Source organism: Amaranthus tricolor, chromosome 3 (assembly GCF_026212465.1).
Source record: "Amaranthus tricolor cultivar Red isolate AtriRed21 chromosome 3, ASM2621246v1, whole genome shotgun sequence".
In the NCBI taxonomy this organism is placed as follows: Eukaryota; Viridiplantae; Streptophyta; class Magnoliopsida; order Caryophyllales; family Amaranthaceae; genus Amaranthus; species Amaranthus tricolor.
The window spans coordinates 35,736,385-35,755,328 of record NC_080049.1 but is presented as its reverse complement, the minus strand read 5'-3'; the positions used below and the strand labels follow the sequence as shown (position 1 = coordinate 35,755,328).

General features: G+C 31.8%; 1 protein-coding gene across 2 annotated transcripts; it reads right to left on the bottom strand.

Moving 5' to 3' along the window:
- Positions 1–11: 11 nt before the first annotated feature.
- Positions 12–15,202, bottom strand: LOC130807876 (protein DETOXIFICATION 30-like). Of its 2 annotated transcripts, none has more exons than XM_057673256.1 (9): positions 14,738–15,202; positions 11,141–11,336; positions 9,988–10,333; positions 9,063–9,149; positions 8,661–8,717; positions 8,141–8,379; positions 5,469–5,587; positions 492–578; positions 12–412 (listed from the first exon to the last, which is right to left on the bottom strand). In XM_057673256.1, exons 1-9 carry the CDS (start codon positions 15,116–15,118, stop codon positions 353–355), a joined length of 1,572 nt encoding a protein of 523 aa, XP_057529239.1. In that variant the 5' UTR covers positions 15,119–15,202; the 3' UTR covers positions 12–352. The 2 variants fall into 2 exon arrangements, with proteins under 2 accessions (XP_057529239.1, XP_057529240.1); XM_057673257.1 differs by having other exon boundaries at positions 162–412; positions 492–565; positions 14,738–15,185.
- Positions 15,203–18,944: the final 3,742 nt, after the last annotated feature.

The following is an 18,944-nucleotide window of genomic DNA, read 5'->3' as shown; positions in this document are numbered from 1 at the left end:
AGTGTATATTATTGCTTATAAAACTTATCTCGGCAAGTTTTTGCACTTATTTATCGTTCATTAAAATAGAAAAGAACTGAAAAGAAAGCAAACTTTACAAGAACTCACAATTTATTGTTTATCAAGATTATTTAAAAACTTTTGTAGAGGGTTAGGTGATGTTCAAACTCAAAATCTTTCTTGAAAAATATTATTTACGCTCCAATCAAGAAAAAACAACATGATTCTCTTTGTTTCTCGATCAACATCTTAAAATGTAGAGATTCCATTTGATTTGGCCTTTATGCTCAACATTTGAAGAATAAATAAATGATCAAAAAATGATGTTTGAGTTGCATTATTATCATCATTTCTAAGCATTCCCATATTGAGGTCCTCCCCACAATCTTATCCTCTCTTCAGCAACAGATGCCTGCGCAAGACGACATCGTTTTTTTAAAACAATTCTAAATATAATCCAAAGATATCGTTTAGTTTGGATCACGGATTACCTCTTTGTTCCAGTTGGTTTTCCAGACTATCAAAAATAGGATGATGGTTTGCACACATGTACCAGACAGCATCCCTAACCATATCCCCTAAAACAATTTATGATAATAATAGTATAATATACAAGTATTAATGTATTATAGCCTCAACAAAATCAAGATATCAGTTTTTTTTTTTAATCCCTTTTAAAAAAACGCTATTTTATTTCTAATTCTTATAATTTGCTCTTTTAATTAGTGGTGTTTAACGAGTATTCTATCACGGAAATAAAGGTGACAACTTTTTAGATGTAGTATAGCATATTCAAAATGACATAGATACTAAACGTATATTATAGTAGTTAATTTAGTAGCGCAGAGGATATATACGCAAACGTACTACCTCTGTTCCACAATAATCTCACCATTTCGACTTGGCACATGTATTAAGGAGACGATTGGTTGATAGAAAATTATTGTTTTTGGCCTTAAATAATGACAAAGTGTAAAACTAAATTAGATATGAAGTAGGAATAAAATAGAAATTAATATGATAATTTATAAGTTATGTAAAACCAATTAAATAATTAGTTCTTGTTTTCTTGATTTGGTTTGTTTTAAGATATATACATATATATATATATATATATATATATATATATATATATATATATATATATATTTACAAGGATTATTTCCCTCAACCCACTGCTGTTATTTCCGTCAACAATGTCGACAAGACAAATCCGGCGTTCTCCTCTTGGTTTCGTCAAGATCAATTAATTTTCGATGCTCTTGTTGGTACTCTCTCCCCGAATCTTATTTCTCTTATTTCTCATTCTACAACATCTAAAGAATTATGGGATAAATTGGCGGACGCATTTAACAAGATTAGTCGGGGTCATATTAAACAAAAGAAAGATCAACTCAAAGCCATCTCAAAAGGTTCTTTGTCCATAACCGATTATATGCTCTCGATCAAATCTATTGCTGATCACTTAGCCTCCATGGGTAAGCCTCTTGATCATGAAGATCTTATCTATCGTGTTCTTGATGGGGTAGATTCTTCATATGATTTGTTTATTGAGCAAATCAATAGTCGTGATTCTCCCATTACTTTTGAAGAATTACATGAAAAATTAATCAATAAAGAAATTGCTCTTCAAAAATCAGAATCTTCATGCCTCCCAACCATTCCAGCCACTGCCTTCATTATGAAAATAGGCCAACATTCCAGCCAAAGTTCTACTCAACAATTTCCATCAGCCTCTAATTTCCAGCCACGGCCCACCTCTGTTTTGGTCCCACAAAAGTTCCTGCCACGGCCCAGACAATTTCGGCCTACACAAACTCAACAGGCTCGTTTTTCTCCATTTCCAGCTGCTGTCCCGTATCGCTCATCCTCAAATTTGGGTCCATTCAAACCTTTCTTGGGCAAATGTCAATGGTGTGGCGAACATGGACATGTGTTGTCTCAATGTGTTTCGTTTACTCAACAATTTCCTTCCGCTCATCCTCCTTCAACTATTACAAAACCCGACAATCGGCGTTTTCCCAACACACCGCAAGTCCTTGCTATCAAGATGAGTCCTCTTGCTCCTACTCATGATTCTAATACATGGTTACTTGATAGCGGCACATCTCATCATGTCACCAATGATCTTGCTAATCTTTCTTTACAAACTTCCTATGATGGCACCGAAGAATTAATAGTGGGTGATGGTAAAATTATTAATATTGCTCATACAGGTTTTACTAAACTCAATGTCGCATCTAAATCTCTTTCGTTACAAAATGTTTTATATGCTCCTTCTATTTCTCGTAATATAATTTCTATTTCTCAATTTTGTAAAAATAATAATGTTGTTGTTCAATTCTCATCTAATTATTTTTGTGTGAATGATATATTCTCGGGGAAGATTCTACTTCGAGGCCCAAACAAGGAATTTATGAAGTTTTATCATCATCTCCGGTTGCTTATACCACTCATGTTCATCTTCCATTTCATGTTTTGCATCATAGATTTGGACATCCTTCATTTTCTGTTTTAAAACAATTGTGCTCTAGTATTGATATTTCTATTTCTAAGGATCAAGCATGTACATGTATTTCGTGTAATGTGAATAAAATGCATAAATTGCTCTTTGCGACTTCTACTATTTTATGAACTGCACCTCTGAAATATATATACACAGACTTATGGACTTCTCCTGTTTTGTCGTTTGATGGACATAAATACTATTTGATATTTGTTGATCACTTTACTAAGTACATTTGGTTTTATCCTCTACGCCGAAAATGTGACACCAAGGCTGTTTTTATTCGCTTCAAAGCTTTAGTTGAGAAACTTTTTGGTTTATCTATACATCATCTATATTCTGATAACGGTACCGAGTATCTAGCGTTAAAAGACATTCTCGCTTTAGATGGCATTACTTGGCTCACTACTCCTCCTCACACACAACATAATGGATGTTCCGAGAGACGTCATCGTCACATTGTTGAGACTGGTCTTTCTCTTCTACACCATGCTTCCATGCCTATTCTCTATTGCTCTCTTTCTTTTTCTATAGCTGTTTATGTCATCAATCGCATGCCTACTCCTGTCTTGAATAATATATCCCCGTTCTCTAATTTGTTTTCTACACAGCCTAATTACACCAAACTAAAGTCTTTTGGTTGTTTATGTTTTCCTTGGCTTCGGCCATACACTAGTCAAAAATTAGACCCAAAGTCTATTGTTTGTGTTTTTGTTGGCTATTCTTCATAACAATGTGCGTACTATTGTTTAGATCCTAAAATGAATAAAATATATGTTTCACGACATGTTAGGTTCATTGAGAATATTTTTCCTTTTAGTACTCAGGCACACACTTCTTCTTCTCTTCCCTCAACTGATATATGGTGTCCTATGAATATCATGATTCTCTCGTCTTCGCCTCCCTACTCAGCTTTCTGATTCATCTTCAAATTTACCTATCACTTCTTCTTCACCTCCTTCTGATTTGTCTCACACCTCTACTTCATCATCTTTAACTTCTTCTTCACCACGACCATCACACCAAATGATCAATCGCCTAAAAGATACATTCGCAAACCTATAAATAAATTGAATCTTATGGCTCAATTAACTTCTCTAGAGACTGAATCCAAGACTGTGACTCAAGCTCTTAAAGACCCTAAGTGGCGTCATGCTATGGATTCTAATTTTAATGCTTTGCTTAAAAATAATACTTGGGATTTAGTTCCACCATTATATGCTGAGAATGTTATTAGTACAAAGTGAGTGTTCCGCCTAAAACGTGATTCTAAAGGTCATATTGTTCAACATAAGGCCCGTCTTGTTGCTCATGGTTTTAATCAACGAGAAGGGATTGATTTTCATGAGACCTATAGTCCTGTTATAAAACTTGCGACCATTCGTGTTGTCTTAACTCTTGCTACTGTTAAAGGATGGAAATTAAGGCAACTACATATCAATAATGCTTTTCTTCAAGGCTGTTTACATGATAATGTTTATGTTACTCAGCCTCCTGGATATATTGATGCTACTAACCCGCATTGTGTGTGCAAATTAAAAAAGGCGCTTTATTGGCTCAAACAGGCATGGTTCAAAAAATTGAGTTCTTTTCTCCTCTCTTTGGGATTCAAGAATTCCATTTGTGATTCTTCTCTTTTCATTTATCTACATAATAATCTATGCATTTATGTCTTGGTTTATGTTGAAGAGATAGCTGTTACAGCTAATGATGATTCTGTTCTTGAAAAGTTTATCACCAGGCTATCTGCTCAATTTTTATTAAAAGATCTTGGTCTTCTATCTTACTTCCTTGGCGTTGAGGTTCAACACACTTCTCAAGGCCTTGTTCTCAATCAACGGCAGTACATTCTTGATCTTCTTGTTAAAAGCAAAATGGTTCATGCCAAGCCTGCTGTCACACCTCTTGCAGTTGATCCTCCTCTGACCAAAGTCGGTTCCTCCAATCCCACTGAGTACCGTGCTCTCATCGGCAATCTACAATATCTTAGCTTTACACGTCCAAATGTGGCCTTTGCTGTGAACAAATTAGCACAGTATATGCAATCACCTACTGATGATCATTGGAACGCTTTGAAACGACTTCTTCGGTATCTTGTAGGCACCATTGACTATGGCTATTACTCCTCTTTCTCTTCATGCTTTTTCGGTTGCGGATTGGGCTCGAGACAAAGATGACTATATCTCTAGCTCAGCTTATATTGTGTACCTTGGTTCTAATCCTATTTCATGGTCCTCTCGCAAACAACGCACTCGTGCACGCTCGTCTACGAATGCCGAATATCGTGCGGTCGCTTCCACTACTGCTGAACTACTTTGGTTAAAAAATTTGTTTATTGAAATCGGTCTACAACTCTCCTCTAAACCAGTTATATATTGTGATAATTTGGGTGCTACATATGTTAGTGCTAACCCCGTCTTCCATTCCAAGATGAAGCATCTAGGTCTAGACTATCATTTTGTTCGAGAAAATGTGCAAGCTGGTTCTCTACGAGTTTCTTTTATCTCCACCCATGATCAAGTGGCTGACTTGTTAACTAAGCCACTTCCTCGAGTGTTATTTCAGACAAAATTGGTCTTCTTCCTCACAAACCCATTTTGCGGGGGGATGTAAAACCAATTAAATAATTAGTTCTTGTTTTCTTGATTTGGTTTGTTTTAAGATAAATATATCAAACCCTCCTTGTAATTATATATATATATATATATATATATATATATATATATATATATATATATATATATATATGTATATATATATATATAAACATTATCCTCCCTAGTAATAAGACTTGAGCTTTCATAATCAAAAGTTATTTTATGGCATATATTGTAATAAAACAAGTATTGTGAAATATATAAAAAATAAAGTGTAGCAAATAATATAGAAGGGAAAAAATATATTTCTATAGATAATGTTATTAATTGACTTCTATTAATACTCTTATATAGATAAAAGTTACCTGGACGCCTAAACCAAGCAGATAACCCAAACTGAGGCCCAAAGGAATTCCAAAAATGTAGTAACACCCAATGTTAATGTATGCAACTAAAGCTTGCCATCCTGCTCCAACTGCCACACCTATCACAAAAGAGAAAACATTTTTATTTTTAGTCTTTGAAACTTATTCACATAAAGCAATCTCGTATTTCTCTCTGTTTCTCTGTATTTGTTCTATGTACGGTCCGTATGTGAGAGCTAGCCTTTTATATAGTACGAAACAAATTTTAAGAAAATGTCACATACTCACATTTAATATAAAAATATATTTTCTCCTATTCAGTCAACTTATCTCATATTTTTACGTATATATAATTTGTTAATTAAATCAATGATTCATTTCTATATATCTTTAATAATACATAAATATTATAAATTTAATTGGAGAATTGGTTATGAATAATTCAACTTATTTTCAATTATCTGTCAATAATTTCACCTTTTGAAAACTTTGTAATAATTTAATTTTTGCTTTCAGTTTGTTGCCAATGGACCCTTTAGAAAATAATAATCCAACTATTTCCCATTATCTGCCAATAATCCCACCTTTTGATTTTTTTTTTTGATATCTAACCTTTGTTTGCATTTTGTTGCCAATGGACCCTTCAAGAAGATAAATACTCAATTTCTCTTTGCCACAAGTTTATAATAATCCAACATATCTCATCTATATATGTTAAGTCTCTTTTAATTTCTTTAACATATTTTCTCTTCAATTATTATTAAAAAATACACAATTTTTAAAATACTCAATTTCTCTTTGGCATTGATTAAAAGGGGTATTTTACTTTAAAGGGAAGTGAAAAACTTACGACTATTATTAATTTTTTATAATATTTTAACGTGTAAATTTCAACTTGATAAAGATAATATATAACAGGTTGGGTGTGGGTTAGCGGGTCGGGTCAAGCGGGTCAGATTTTTGAACACCCCTATTTGATGGTATATGTATGTAAAAACAATTACTATTTATGCAATGATCAATTTCATAAGCTTGGGAAGTAATAACAATTTCATTTAGTTTCTTGTAGGGCCTATTGGCAACAAACAACAAGTAAAGGTTGGATTATTGAACAAAATTTTAAAGGTGGGATTATTAGTAGGTAATGGAAAATATATTGAATTATGGCAAAATGTTAAAAAACTACCTAGTATATACCCCATTTTGCAAAAAACTACCTTAAATAAAAATTTTTGCAAAAAACTACCTTATATAATACAATTGTTTGCAAAACACTACCTTATAACGGATTGTGGCCTTTGACCGTTATCTTTAACCGTTGACCCGCATGTGAGACGCACGTGATGCATTACTGTATTTAATTTTTGTTTTTTATTATTATTATTATTATTATTATTATTATTAGTATTATCATTATTATTATTATTATTATTATTATTATTATTATTATTATTATTATTATTATTATTATTATTATTATTATTAATTTTTTAAAAAAAATAAAAAAAAATAATAATAATAATAATAATAATTTAAAATAAAATAAAAATAAAAACAAAAGTAAATTAATAATAATAATAATAATAAAATAAAAATTTTTTAAAAAATTTGAAATAAAATTAATTTTTATTTTTTTTACTTTTGTTTTTATTTTTATTTTATTTAAAATTTTTATTATTATTATTTTTTTATTTTTAAAAAAATTTAAAATAATAATAATAATAATAATAAAAATAAAAATAAAAACAAAAATTAAAAAAAAATAATTATTATTAAAATTTTAAAAAATAAAATAATAATAATAATGATAAAAATAAAAATAAAATTAAAAATAAAAATAAATAATTATAATAATAATAAAAAAATATAAAAAAAATTAGTTTTTTTAAATAATTATAGTAATAATAAAATATAAATAAATTTTTTTAATAATAAAAAAATATAAAAATAAATAAAAATAAAAATTAAATACAGTAATGCATCACGTGCGTCTCACATGCGGGTCAACGGTTAAAGATAGCGGTCAAAGGCCACAATCCGTTATAAGGTAGTGTTTTGCAAACAATTGTATTATATAAGGTAGTTTTTTGCAAAAATTTTTATTTAAGGTAGTTTTTTGCAAAATGGGGTATATACTAGGTAGTTTTTTAACATTTTGCCTTGAATTATTATAAATAAGGAAGAAGATAAGAGATAACCTGATATAGTACGCCATTTCTTTGAAGGGTTCATTGGCAACAAACTAAAAGTAAAGGTTAGATTATTTAAAAATTTTCAAAAGGTGGGATCATTGGCAGGTAATTGAATATATGTTGGATTATTCACAACAATTTTTCCAATTTAATTTAAAAAATTTACAAGGAAAATACGAATCAAACAAGATTTCATTCTAATTTGTTGTACTTCCTCCGTTTCAAAATAATAACGTTGCTTTTTCACGCGATTCAATAAACTAATTCTATCCTTATAATCTATGATTATGTATAATAAAAAAATTATAAAAATTTCATATTAATAATCTTTACGTCGATATGAATCAAATAAGATCCTACTCGACAATTTTTGAACTTATAAATTAAAAATTAATCATAAATTAAGAGAGATAAGTGAATAATGCAAGTATTTCCAATGTTGCAACTAAATTAGAACGGTGGGAGTATAAGTTAACATACCAGAGAGAACAGGTTGAAAGTTGTTGATTGTGATGCTAAAAGTGAGGATTGGAGTGAGTTTAGTGACAATGTGTTGTACATCTTTACTGCTTGTAAATATTGCCGGATATTCTTTTCGATAGATTAGTAATATTGATGACAGGATTAAACCCACCATAAATGAAATTGCTACAGATACCAATACTGAGAACTTTGCTGTTCTAGGACGTCCTGCTCCAAGTTCATTTGATACCCTTACACTTCACAAATTAAACCACAAGTTTTATTTGTAAGCCGACACATTTGGTTATCGGTAATAAATAATAAGAATGATCATAAAAAGTTAGTGAATTTTGGTAGGAAAATCTTTGACAGGTTTAATTGATCATGCTTAATTTATTTCAGTCATCTCATTTTCTTGAAAAAATTTATTTCATTATGTTATTATTTTGAGATTTGGTATTAAGTGGTATTAGAAAATGTGAATAAAAAATGTTTTTTAGGATCACCATGAGAATCACATGGTAGATTTCATACTAACCTCACAGCTGCATTGAATCCTAAAGCCACCATCATTGCCCAACCAAGTATGTTCATGCTGAAATTGAATTCATAAGAACAATTATTGGGTAGAAAATTGAATAGATAACATGAGTATTGAACTTGCAAAATTTTTTGTTAATCAAACTCCTTTTCGAATTATGTCTTATTCCGGTATCACTTTTGCCTTGGCTAATCTGTTAAATTAGGCTGGACTTATTATGACAATATATAATCGAGAAATATGAAATACTCACGCTTAAACCAAGATGATACCATCCCAAAATTACATGGCAATAAAAGAAAGAGCTTCAATAACTTAGTGTACACACTATTATTAATTAATCGACGTAAAATAAACCATCCCAACACCATCAATTATCTAAAAAATTAAAATTCTTACCATACAGACAAGGCATCCACTGAAACTTCTGCATTCTCCAGATATCCGGCAAATAGAATAAGAGCCATAAAATACCATGTCTCTAAACTGTGCACATCAAATATAACATTTTTTAATAAGAAACCTAAATTAGGTGATGGTAATTTCTTTGTGAAACTTCTATTTATTTGAATTATTTCTTTTGAATTTAACATATACTTTTTAAAATTTTATTTTCAAGTTAATAGCAAATGAGAACTTATGTAAAAAAGTTAGTTTTAAGAATAAAAAATTTATAAAGATTAGGTAATGTGGAGGATGTTAGAGCATATAACATACTACAAGCCTCAATCATCGACTTAAACTTTTGGTTGAGATGATTTCTTGACATGGTATCAGAATCCAATATAACAAGAGTAACATATCTTGGGGCCTCAATTATCAGCTTAAGCTTTTGGTTGAGTTGGTTCCTTGACATAGTATCAGAAACCAGTGTGACAAGAGCAACATAGCCTGGGGCCTCAACCATCAGTTTAAGCTTTTGATTGAGGCCCCAAGACATATTATATATTCTAACAGAGGACTGAAAAATAAATAAATAGTAAATAAAAATAACTTTTTAATTCATTGTGAAATAAGTTTTTTTTTTTATTGTGACACTCTAAACATTACGACGAACATTTTGTATCATAGTCTTTTTTTTTGTCACAATCCTCGACATAGACAATCAATGCAACTTGCTCTTTTGTTCATCACTAAGACTTTTAGAGATCTAACAACTACAAATTCTATCGTCATTTTTTCTGTTTATGGTGGCAAAATGCTTTCTTAAATCACTTTAAATTTGCCACTTAAAGAAAATCAAAGTGATAGCTTTTTAGATGTTGCGCAACATATTGGAAAGGATAGAGAGGTATTCTTTATGGCAATTATGAAGGGACCATACCATAACATGACAGCAGAGGCCACAGAGAGCCTAAAAAAGCCCCATAAGTCATTAAAAGCCTTCCAAGAGAAACCAGTCCACGCCTCACCACACCTCCCACTAAATATGTAGACAAGCTCAGCCAAGACTATGAACCACCATGAAGTGTTCAACACCGCTGCACCTCCGACCAGCCCCCACCCGAGCTTAAGCATGATTAGCCATGAGAAAAATGCATGGAGGAGCAATGCTACTCCGGTGATCGCCGCCATTGTCATCACCTTACGTTGTGCTTGAAGGTACTTTATAATTGGGAATACCATTGCATATGCGAATAGTTGTGGGATCATCCATAGTGCTACTTTACCTGTTTTGTACAGGGGCAGATCCAAAATAAAATCAAATGATGTCAATTGTGAATGCACTAAATACTGTTGTTAAACAATGCTGATAGTAAGACGTGAACCTAGGACAATGCTAGTACATAGACTAATATTTAAACTAGGGGACCAAACCAAAAATTCCGGTCTGGAAAATTTCTAGATCGGACCGGACCAAACCGTTCTACAACGGTCTGATCTAGTCTAGTCTACGATTTTTAATTTTTATATTTTTCCTAAATTATTATATGTGTTTAAATAAATATTTCGCACCTATAATCATCAAATATAATAATTTATAATTTGCTGATTGTATTAACATTATATTACCATATAAAAATAACTACATTTTCAAATATCTAGGTAGCAACATACTTTTTAAAAAAATTATGATTTTTTTGGTCATAGTACGGTTTGCGGTCTTGTCTGGTCTGAAAAATCAAAAACCGGAATCAGACCACAAATCGTAATTTTTTTTGAAAAAAACATACCAGACCGTTTAGACCGTAGACCATACCAAATATTAAAATTACGGTTTGTTCCAGTTTGATTTGCAGTTTAGACTAAACTCTATTCAGCCTTAATTAACCAACTTTAACTAATACACATATGTTTAGATATATAAATTGTTAAATGCTATAAGTTGACAACATTGAATTAGGCTGGATCCGCCCCAGGTTTGATGGTAGATCCAAAATAAATTAGTACCGGTTTAGTCCCTATCAATTTCATAATACTTGTACCAGTCGTTAGTGTTGCAGTATGTTAGGTACGGAGGGAGTATGTATATATACCCGCAGCCTCAGAGATTGCAGAAGTTTCTCCAATGAATTTGAGAAGTGGGGTGGCAAAGATGTAGAAGAGACAAAGTAAGAGGGCCGTTGTGTTAAGGATGACCCAAGATCTTTGCAAGTAAATTCCTAGCATGTTGAGTTGTTTCGCCCCAAATGCCTGCCCACACAACGTTTCTAATGCACTTCCCATTCCTAGCTGCAAATTAACATAATTAATGCATACAATCATACTACTCTACTACATGATTTGGAGTCATATTTCATCTATAGCAGTGAGTATTTGTAACAAAAAAAAACTTCCACTATCCCTCTGAAATAGCACCGTTTGACTCAAAAAGCTCACATATTTAAGTCAAATAATGCAATAATTTGCAAAAATTTTTACACGTAAAATTTTATGTAGTAGCTTACTACACTTTTTTAGCTTTTACATTAAACCTTTGTATAGCAGCTAAAACAGAACGAAGGAAGATATATAAGGTCAAATATCAATAAAGTTTATTACTAAAACGGCTAAGATGTTAAAAAATTTACTTAAGCCACAGAATAAGTAAAAAAAGTTTGTTTAAGTTAATTTCCAATAACCTACTTGCCTATGCTAGAGATACCTTAAACATTTCCTCATTTTTATCAGTTTTGCATTGTAACATTAATGAGTAATATTATGACATTTTAACACAAAAAGAAAAAATAAATTAGTGATAAAAAAGCTAATACTTTATATATGTGTCTTTATGCCTAGATGATAGGAGTACGATAGTACAAATGCAATTGATAAGTATACTTCTATTCTCCATTCAATTTGCACAACTTCTCCATCTTAATCACTATTTTTTACCATTTATTATATTTTGTTGTATTCTCCTACCAATTACTCTATTCAATTAAAAATACAATAATTTTATTTGGGTGCTTTCTCATGGGACGTAGGAAGCACCAAATCACCACATTTAAATCATGATGATTTAACATTAAAATAGAAAACATGTGCATTAGCTACTAGCTAGACAAAAATTTCTAATCAATCACCGTTATTTGTAAATCACCATAAAAAGACAAAAAAATAATATTAAAATAAACAAAATCAAAAAAGGTAAATTAAATTCACAAAACTCCTACCCTATCATCTCCAACCACATTAAGATAATTTGTTAACTTAACAAATAATCATTATTTGCTACGACCTCCTCCCAAGGGCGGATTTAGAGTGAGGTCAACAAGGTTGACCTGACTTAAATCCAAAATAAAATCAAATAGTGTATATGCTACTCTCATCTCTCATAGCATACATCCAGGTTCAACACTTATTAATAGCATTTATGAATATTTTTTTCTTTTTTATCATCCCTATTAATTACCCCAAAGAAAGTAAAAACCCAATGTCAAAGCAAGACCCAAACGGCCAAACCCTCTGTCGACTCGGCTCTTTGAGACTATAACGGTCATCTGGCCGGCACCATCTGACCGGCGACCGGCGTCCACCACAGCACCACTCCACTTGCCGGCTACCGCGCTGCATATCAGTACATCACTGTCTTTTGTTGGAGTCTTTACGATTTCTCTTGTTTAAGGTTATTTTTTTTCTTTTTTCTTTATAATTTTTTGTCATTTAATCGTTGAAATTAATCAAATTAATTTCAAGTAATTCATCTAATGTTGGAATGATTATGAAATTTTTCATATTAATTTTTTATTTGCAATTACATAATTAGGGTCGTTAATTTTAGTGATTTTTTAAATTGGGTAAATTACTTAATTTGTTGGCATAAATTAAATTTTTGAATTTAAATTTGATGAGTTTTTGAGTGGTGCTACTGTAACTTATTTTGAGTGTGATTTATTTCATACTGTAACTTATTTTGAGTGTGATTTATTTCATAGTTTGTCAAATGATGATATTACACGTTGCTTCCAAAATATGAAAACACAACGTAGACATTTGCCTTAATTTATTCAATGGTAATTATAATTTTTTTATTATTGACATCACTTCTTTTTTTTCTGGATCCGCCACGCCTCCTCTAACTAGACATGTTATTGAATGACAAATTAATAATGAGTATTCAGTATTCAGTACATGCAGGACTCTTAAGACTACATGCGCTAATACAATAATGATGTTAAGTGGTCTATCCAACTCTTAGGCCCATATGGCAGTGGTTAACAGCTAAAGGCTAAACCTAATTCTAGGAATTATTTTTTAAAATGTACTCCTATCTTATACTCAATCCGTACCATTTAATTTGAATGATTTTTTATTTTGATTTGTCTTATTTAATTTGTATTATTTTTATTTATGGACAATGATCCACTATTTTTTTTAATCTCATTCATATATTTTAACTCTTTTTTAATTACAATCACACATTTCATTCTATCTTTTTATTTTTTACTACTTTCTTAAAAGTAACTCTATTCCTCTTTGATTCAAATTAAAGTGCACAAATTAGTTTATTTTATACTCAGAATTCTCTTTTTAAGTGAGAGCTTAACTTAATTTTTTCTGAAAGTGTAGCTATTTAGAAAATGAAGAATTGTAATTTATATGTATAAGTTTTTTCAGAGAAGTATAACTATTTAAAAAATTAATCATTTTTCTCTAGTATTCCATCTTAAGGAAATATGAGTATGGACTGTTTGTCACCTTCCTTCACACAGATCCTATTTTTGAGCAGAATATTAAGTTGATGATGATATATCTATTTAAAAAAAAATAGAGCATCTAAATTATTATTAATAAGGGAGTAAGCTAAGTTTACCTATATGATTTAGCTTTGAAGATTAATTATGATATTTTTATATGCTAAAGGCTAAAGCAAATTCTTAGAAGTATTCTTTTGTGTCTAAAATTTAGGAAAAGTCATGAGCATATTCAACATATTTCACTGTATATTGCCCAAAAAAATTAAAAATCTTAATATTAAATTATATTATAGGAGTATGTGTTGTTGCAAAAGATATAAAATCGTTAGAAAAATTTTATAATTTTTGAAAATTTCATTGGGCCTTCAAAATTTTTTTCAGTTTTTGGCCGCCTCTAGTCTAAACATTATGATTTTTACCTACTTGATGCAGCTTCAAATTAACAATTATCAATATGGAGTAATATTCTGGCAGTATATATTCGACTAAAAAATTATTAACTTTAAAAAATAAAATAAAAAAGTAATTATTTTCCTAATATCAACTTCTAAAATCAGATATAATTGCTTTGGCATTTGATTTTGGTAGGGTCAAAAGATCTCGTCCTGATTTATAAAAAAAGCCTAACCATAAATCATCATCATGCTAGTCAAAGGGAAAATAGAAAATAAATAAATGAAGAGAGTCCCTCATTTTAAATAGCTTGGTGGCCGGCATGGTGGCTAGTGCCCCATCAACTTTTTAAGATAAGAAGCAAATAAAATGCACAATTTTCCATTTAAGACGATTTTACTATAAATTATATGTTAATTCAAATAAAATAATTTAATAAAATTAATTAAAACATGCACTAAACTTTAGATTTCATTTTGATGTGAGCGGGAAAATTATAAAATTAAATGCCACAAATAAGAAGGGATAATAGAGAATATGAGCATATGATATAGTATATACCAGAAAACCAAGGGAAAAGCCGGCGATGACAGAATTCTCAATGGAAAAGGCAGCAAGATCGAGGGTACCAAGATGACCGGAAAGTGTAATGGTTATTGCGCCGAGAGAGTATTGGCAAGTACGCATGAAAGTCGCCGGAGCAGCCAGATACATAGTTTTCTTCAGCTCTTTCCAAAACACTTTGAAGAACATTTTTAAGGTTTTGATTGGTGGGATATCTCCCTCTTCATCATTTTGATCATCATCATCAATTGTTATTGATGATCTGTTATATGATAATGTTACCTGGCTGTCGCCTCCGCCGTTATCGGTGGTGACGGCGGCTGAGATGGTGGAGGAAGATATTAATGGCTGCTGAGCACTGTTGATATTTCTTTCCATCTGTTAGATTGGGGAAGATAGAGACTATAGAGATTTAGAGAGAGAAAAACGTGGGAAAGTATGTGACAAAAAGTGAAATTGATGACCTACTATTTTTTCTGTTTATTATGTAATCTAATTCTTTATTTTCGCCGCCTTTTTATTTTATCGTTACCTCTAATTTAAATTAATTTAATAAAATGATGAAAATGCCCTTAGACTTAAAAATTTTAAAAATTCTATGAAACACTTCAAATTCACTCAATAACACTTTTATCACTTCAAAAATACAAAATCTACACATAAAATTAATCGGAGCTAAAGTGCGATTGAACCTAAGAGGAGACGTTAACAAAAACTCAAGGTAATTTCTATTTTAATGTAATTAAAAAAAATTTTAAAAAATAAATAAATAAAAAAATTACGAGTCGCACAAAAAGTGCGACTCCACCTAGGTTCAGTCGCACTTTTTGTGCGACTCGTAATTTATTTTTTTTTGAATTTTGAAATTCCTTTTGTTTAATTAATTTATTTTTTAAGTTATTATTATTTAATAAATGTTATAATAAATTATTTTATTTTAATATATTATTATATTATGATAATATTATTATAATATGATAATATTATTATAATAATTAGTTTTGAATTTAAATAATTTATTTAAATGTTTAATTATTTTTTAATATAATAATAATATATTAATTAAAATTTATTTCTTAATTAATATTTAATATAATAATTGTTAATAAAATTTTATTTTAGTTGATAACTAAATTTTAGTTGTTTAATTATTTATTAATATAATAATTGTTTATTTGTTTATATGTGTGAATTATTTTAGTTGTTAATAATTTATATGATTGTAAGTGTTTATTAAATTTACTTAAATGTTTATTAAATTAATATTGTAAGTGTAATAAAAATGAATATAACTTAATGTAATTTTTTATGCTTTTGATTTTTTATTAATAGTTTATTAAAATATGAAAATTGTAGTAAATGGCCGGAAATCAGGAAAAAGGAAAAGGCTTTTTTAGAGTGTTATTGAGCGGCAATAGTTTTAGGCCAAGTTTACTGATAGGGGATCCCTATAACAGGAGGGTTACGGGTTCTGCAAGGCGAGCTAGGCAGGAACAGGCGGCCAGACATAGTCAGGCCCAACGTTCGAGTACCCTAGACCATGTGCGTAGTCGCTTTGAGCGCCAGACTAGCCTGCGTAGTAATACGGTCGGCTCAGGTGATGATGATACTGATTACGACGATTCTGTCAGTCGGAAAGAGTTTGTCGGTCAGGATGAGTCTGTCGGTCATCCTGTTGATTGGATGCTCGTCAAAGGGCATGCCGAACAATTTAAGATTAGAGGGCATGGTACGACTGGCACTTCTGATCACGCAGGAGTCAGCCAGGTTGAGAATGCGGCTCCACGGGGGAGGAGGCGCTCACAGTCCGCGGACATGGACTGGTTGATCACATCACCCCAGCCCGGGTGCTCAGTTGACACCAGTTTAATACCCAGCTACGATGGGCACGTAGCGAAGGTTATATTTGAGGGATCGAAGCGCACGCCTCCGATTTTGGATTCTCACCCTAAGAAGAGGACGTTGGAGTCGATCATCAGACTGCAGGACATGTCTGATGAGCTGTACGGGGTGTTACCTGCCACTCCTTTAAGTCTTCTATCGTACATGATGCACCATCACATTGATAGTGCTCTTATTACGGCCTTTGTGGAGAGGTGGCAGCCTGATACCAACACCTTCCACATGCCATGGGGGAGATGACCATAATGCTGCACTACGTGCAACGCATTTTAGGAGTTGGCATTGACAGTTCACTTCCCGCTGAACCTGCTGATGGTGACTGGAAGCTTGGCTTGGCCGATCTGTTTGGGGAGCCAATTTCAGAGCTGCGTAAGAAGGGGTACTTCACCAGCGGGAGCATTAACGTTGGTGAAATGTTGCAGCTATATGCCACCGTTCTCAGTCTCTGGAGACTAAGACTACCACGTATTACATGGCTATAGTGGGTTCCACGCTGCTGGTGGATAAGAATAGAGTCTGGATGCGGCCTCACCCTATACTTGCTTGACTGCTGATCAAGATGAGATTGCTTGGGGTGCAGTGACACTGGCTAACATGTATCGCCAACTGGGAAAGGCAACAAGGACTGGGTGCAAGACTATTGCTGGTGTGCCCTTTTAAAGAGGATATCAAATGAGCTATTACCGCTACCCAGGTAGTACTTGAAGGACGAGTGTTGGCTTTCGACTCTACTGGTAGTCTGGTTAACCAAGTGCAAACAGTCATTCGTCCACGCACGCACAAATTTCTCTTCGTGAGGAATCCATGTTCTAGCCAAATACTGCACGACCTTGTTGTTCCTAGTCGACCAAGTAGACACAATCCCTTCCCACTTGTTTTTAAATTCAGGGATCGTCAGACTGTTAACCAAGGGGTTCCATTTTGTTTGCCTGAATATCTGTCCCTGTTGATTTCTCTTGCCGCTGCACAATTTGTCGACCATGTTCTCCACATCATTGCCAATATGCTATACGCATAATAAATGTCGTACATCTGCATTAAACAGAAATTTAAAATTAATTGAGATATATATATATATATATATATATATATATATATATATATATATATATATATATATACATAATATAGATCGACAATAATTAATCATTAAAAACCTGTTTACCTGGAAAGACAACACGATTAGCTGCAGACAAACCCTCTTCTTGATCCGTTACGATTACGTTAGGCGTCTGAACTTTGCCGTAAATATCCTTAATCTCTCTAACACCCAAGAATAAGACACAGCCGCCTCATCTCGCATCAAACAGAACACTACCAAGAAGTTGTGATTGGTTGGCGTCATTCTTATTATTTCGCAACTGGGCCACTTTTGCTTATTAGTTTTGTACGTTGTGTCTACACAACATGGGGCCACGAACGTATCATCTGCATAGATGTATGATTTACAATCAATAATCTACTCAACTGCCCCTCACTATCCAAGTCTGTCCAAACTACATAATTATGCTCTGTGGCCATATAAAGACAGTGTCGAAGAGGAGTCCTACCATCCATATCTTCTCTCCTTATTGACTGTCTTACATTATAAATATGATTCAAACTAGCAAAAAAACCAGGAAAATTCCTTCTAATTGAAGTCATTATAAACGCTGGTTGCATGCCAGTTGCACTAAGATCTCGTATGTGCTGCCTAATATCGATAGTCATCCTATTTACTCTTATTTGACCATCTCTGTACACCAAGAACGGGTGGTTGTGTTTTCCTTTTTCACTAGAAAACACTCTTATCGTCCAAGGTCTTTCCCCTGGTTTACGACTGCATTCTAAAATCATAAATTTACACCCACAAGCCCTACTTTTAGAACTCGGTCGGGCAGCATTGTCTAAGTTATTCAAATCACCCCTTATATTACCATAGCGGTGACATCTTAAGTACAAACTCACTCTAGAACGTCCTTGATTTTGTTTATATGAAGCACGTGTAAATTGAAAACTAACTCTAGTACTATCTCATCAGCCCAAGCATGTAAATCATCTACAGAATCAAATTTCCTATCGATAACAAATCTATCAGAATAATCTACATTATCCCCTAAGTTTTCAAAGTTCTGCAAATATAAATTTATTCTTAATAAATTAAAGATTAAACTATTTAATATATTAACAATATCAATTAGTTTAATAATTCAAATTTCAATATATTAACAATATCAATACAAAAATATGAAATAAAAAATTTTACTAAATAAAATACATATCTAAAATAAAATAAATTAAAATAACATAAATAAATAATTTA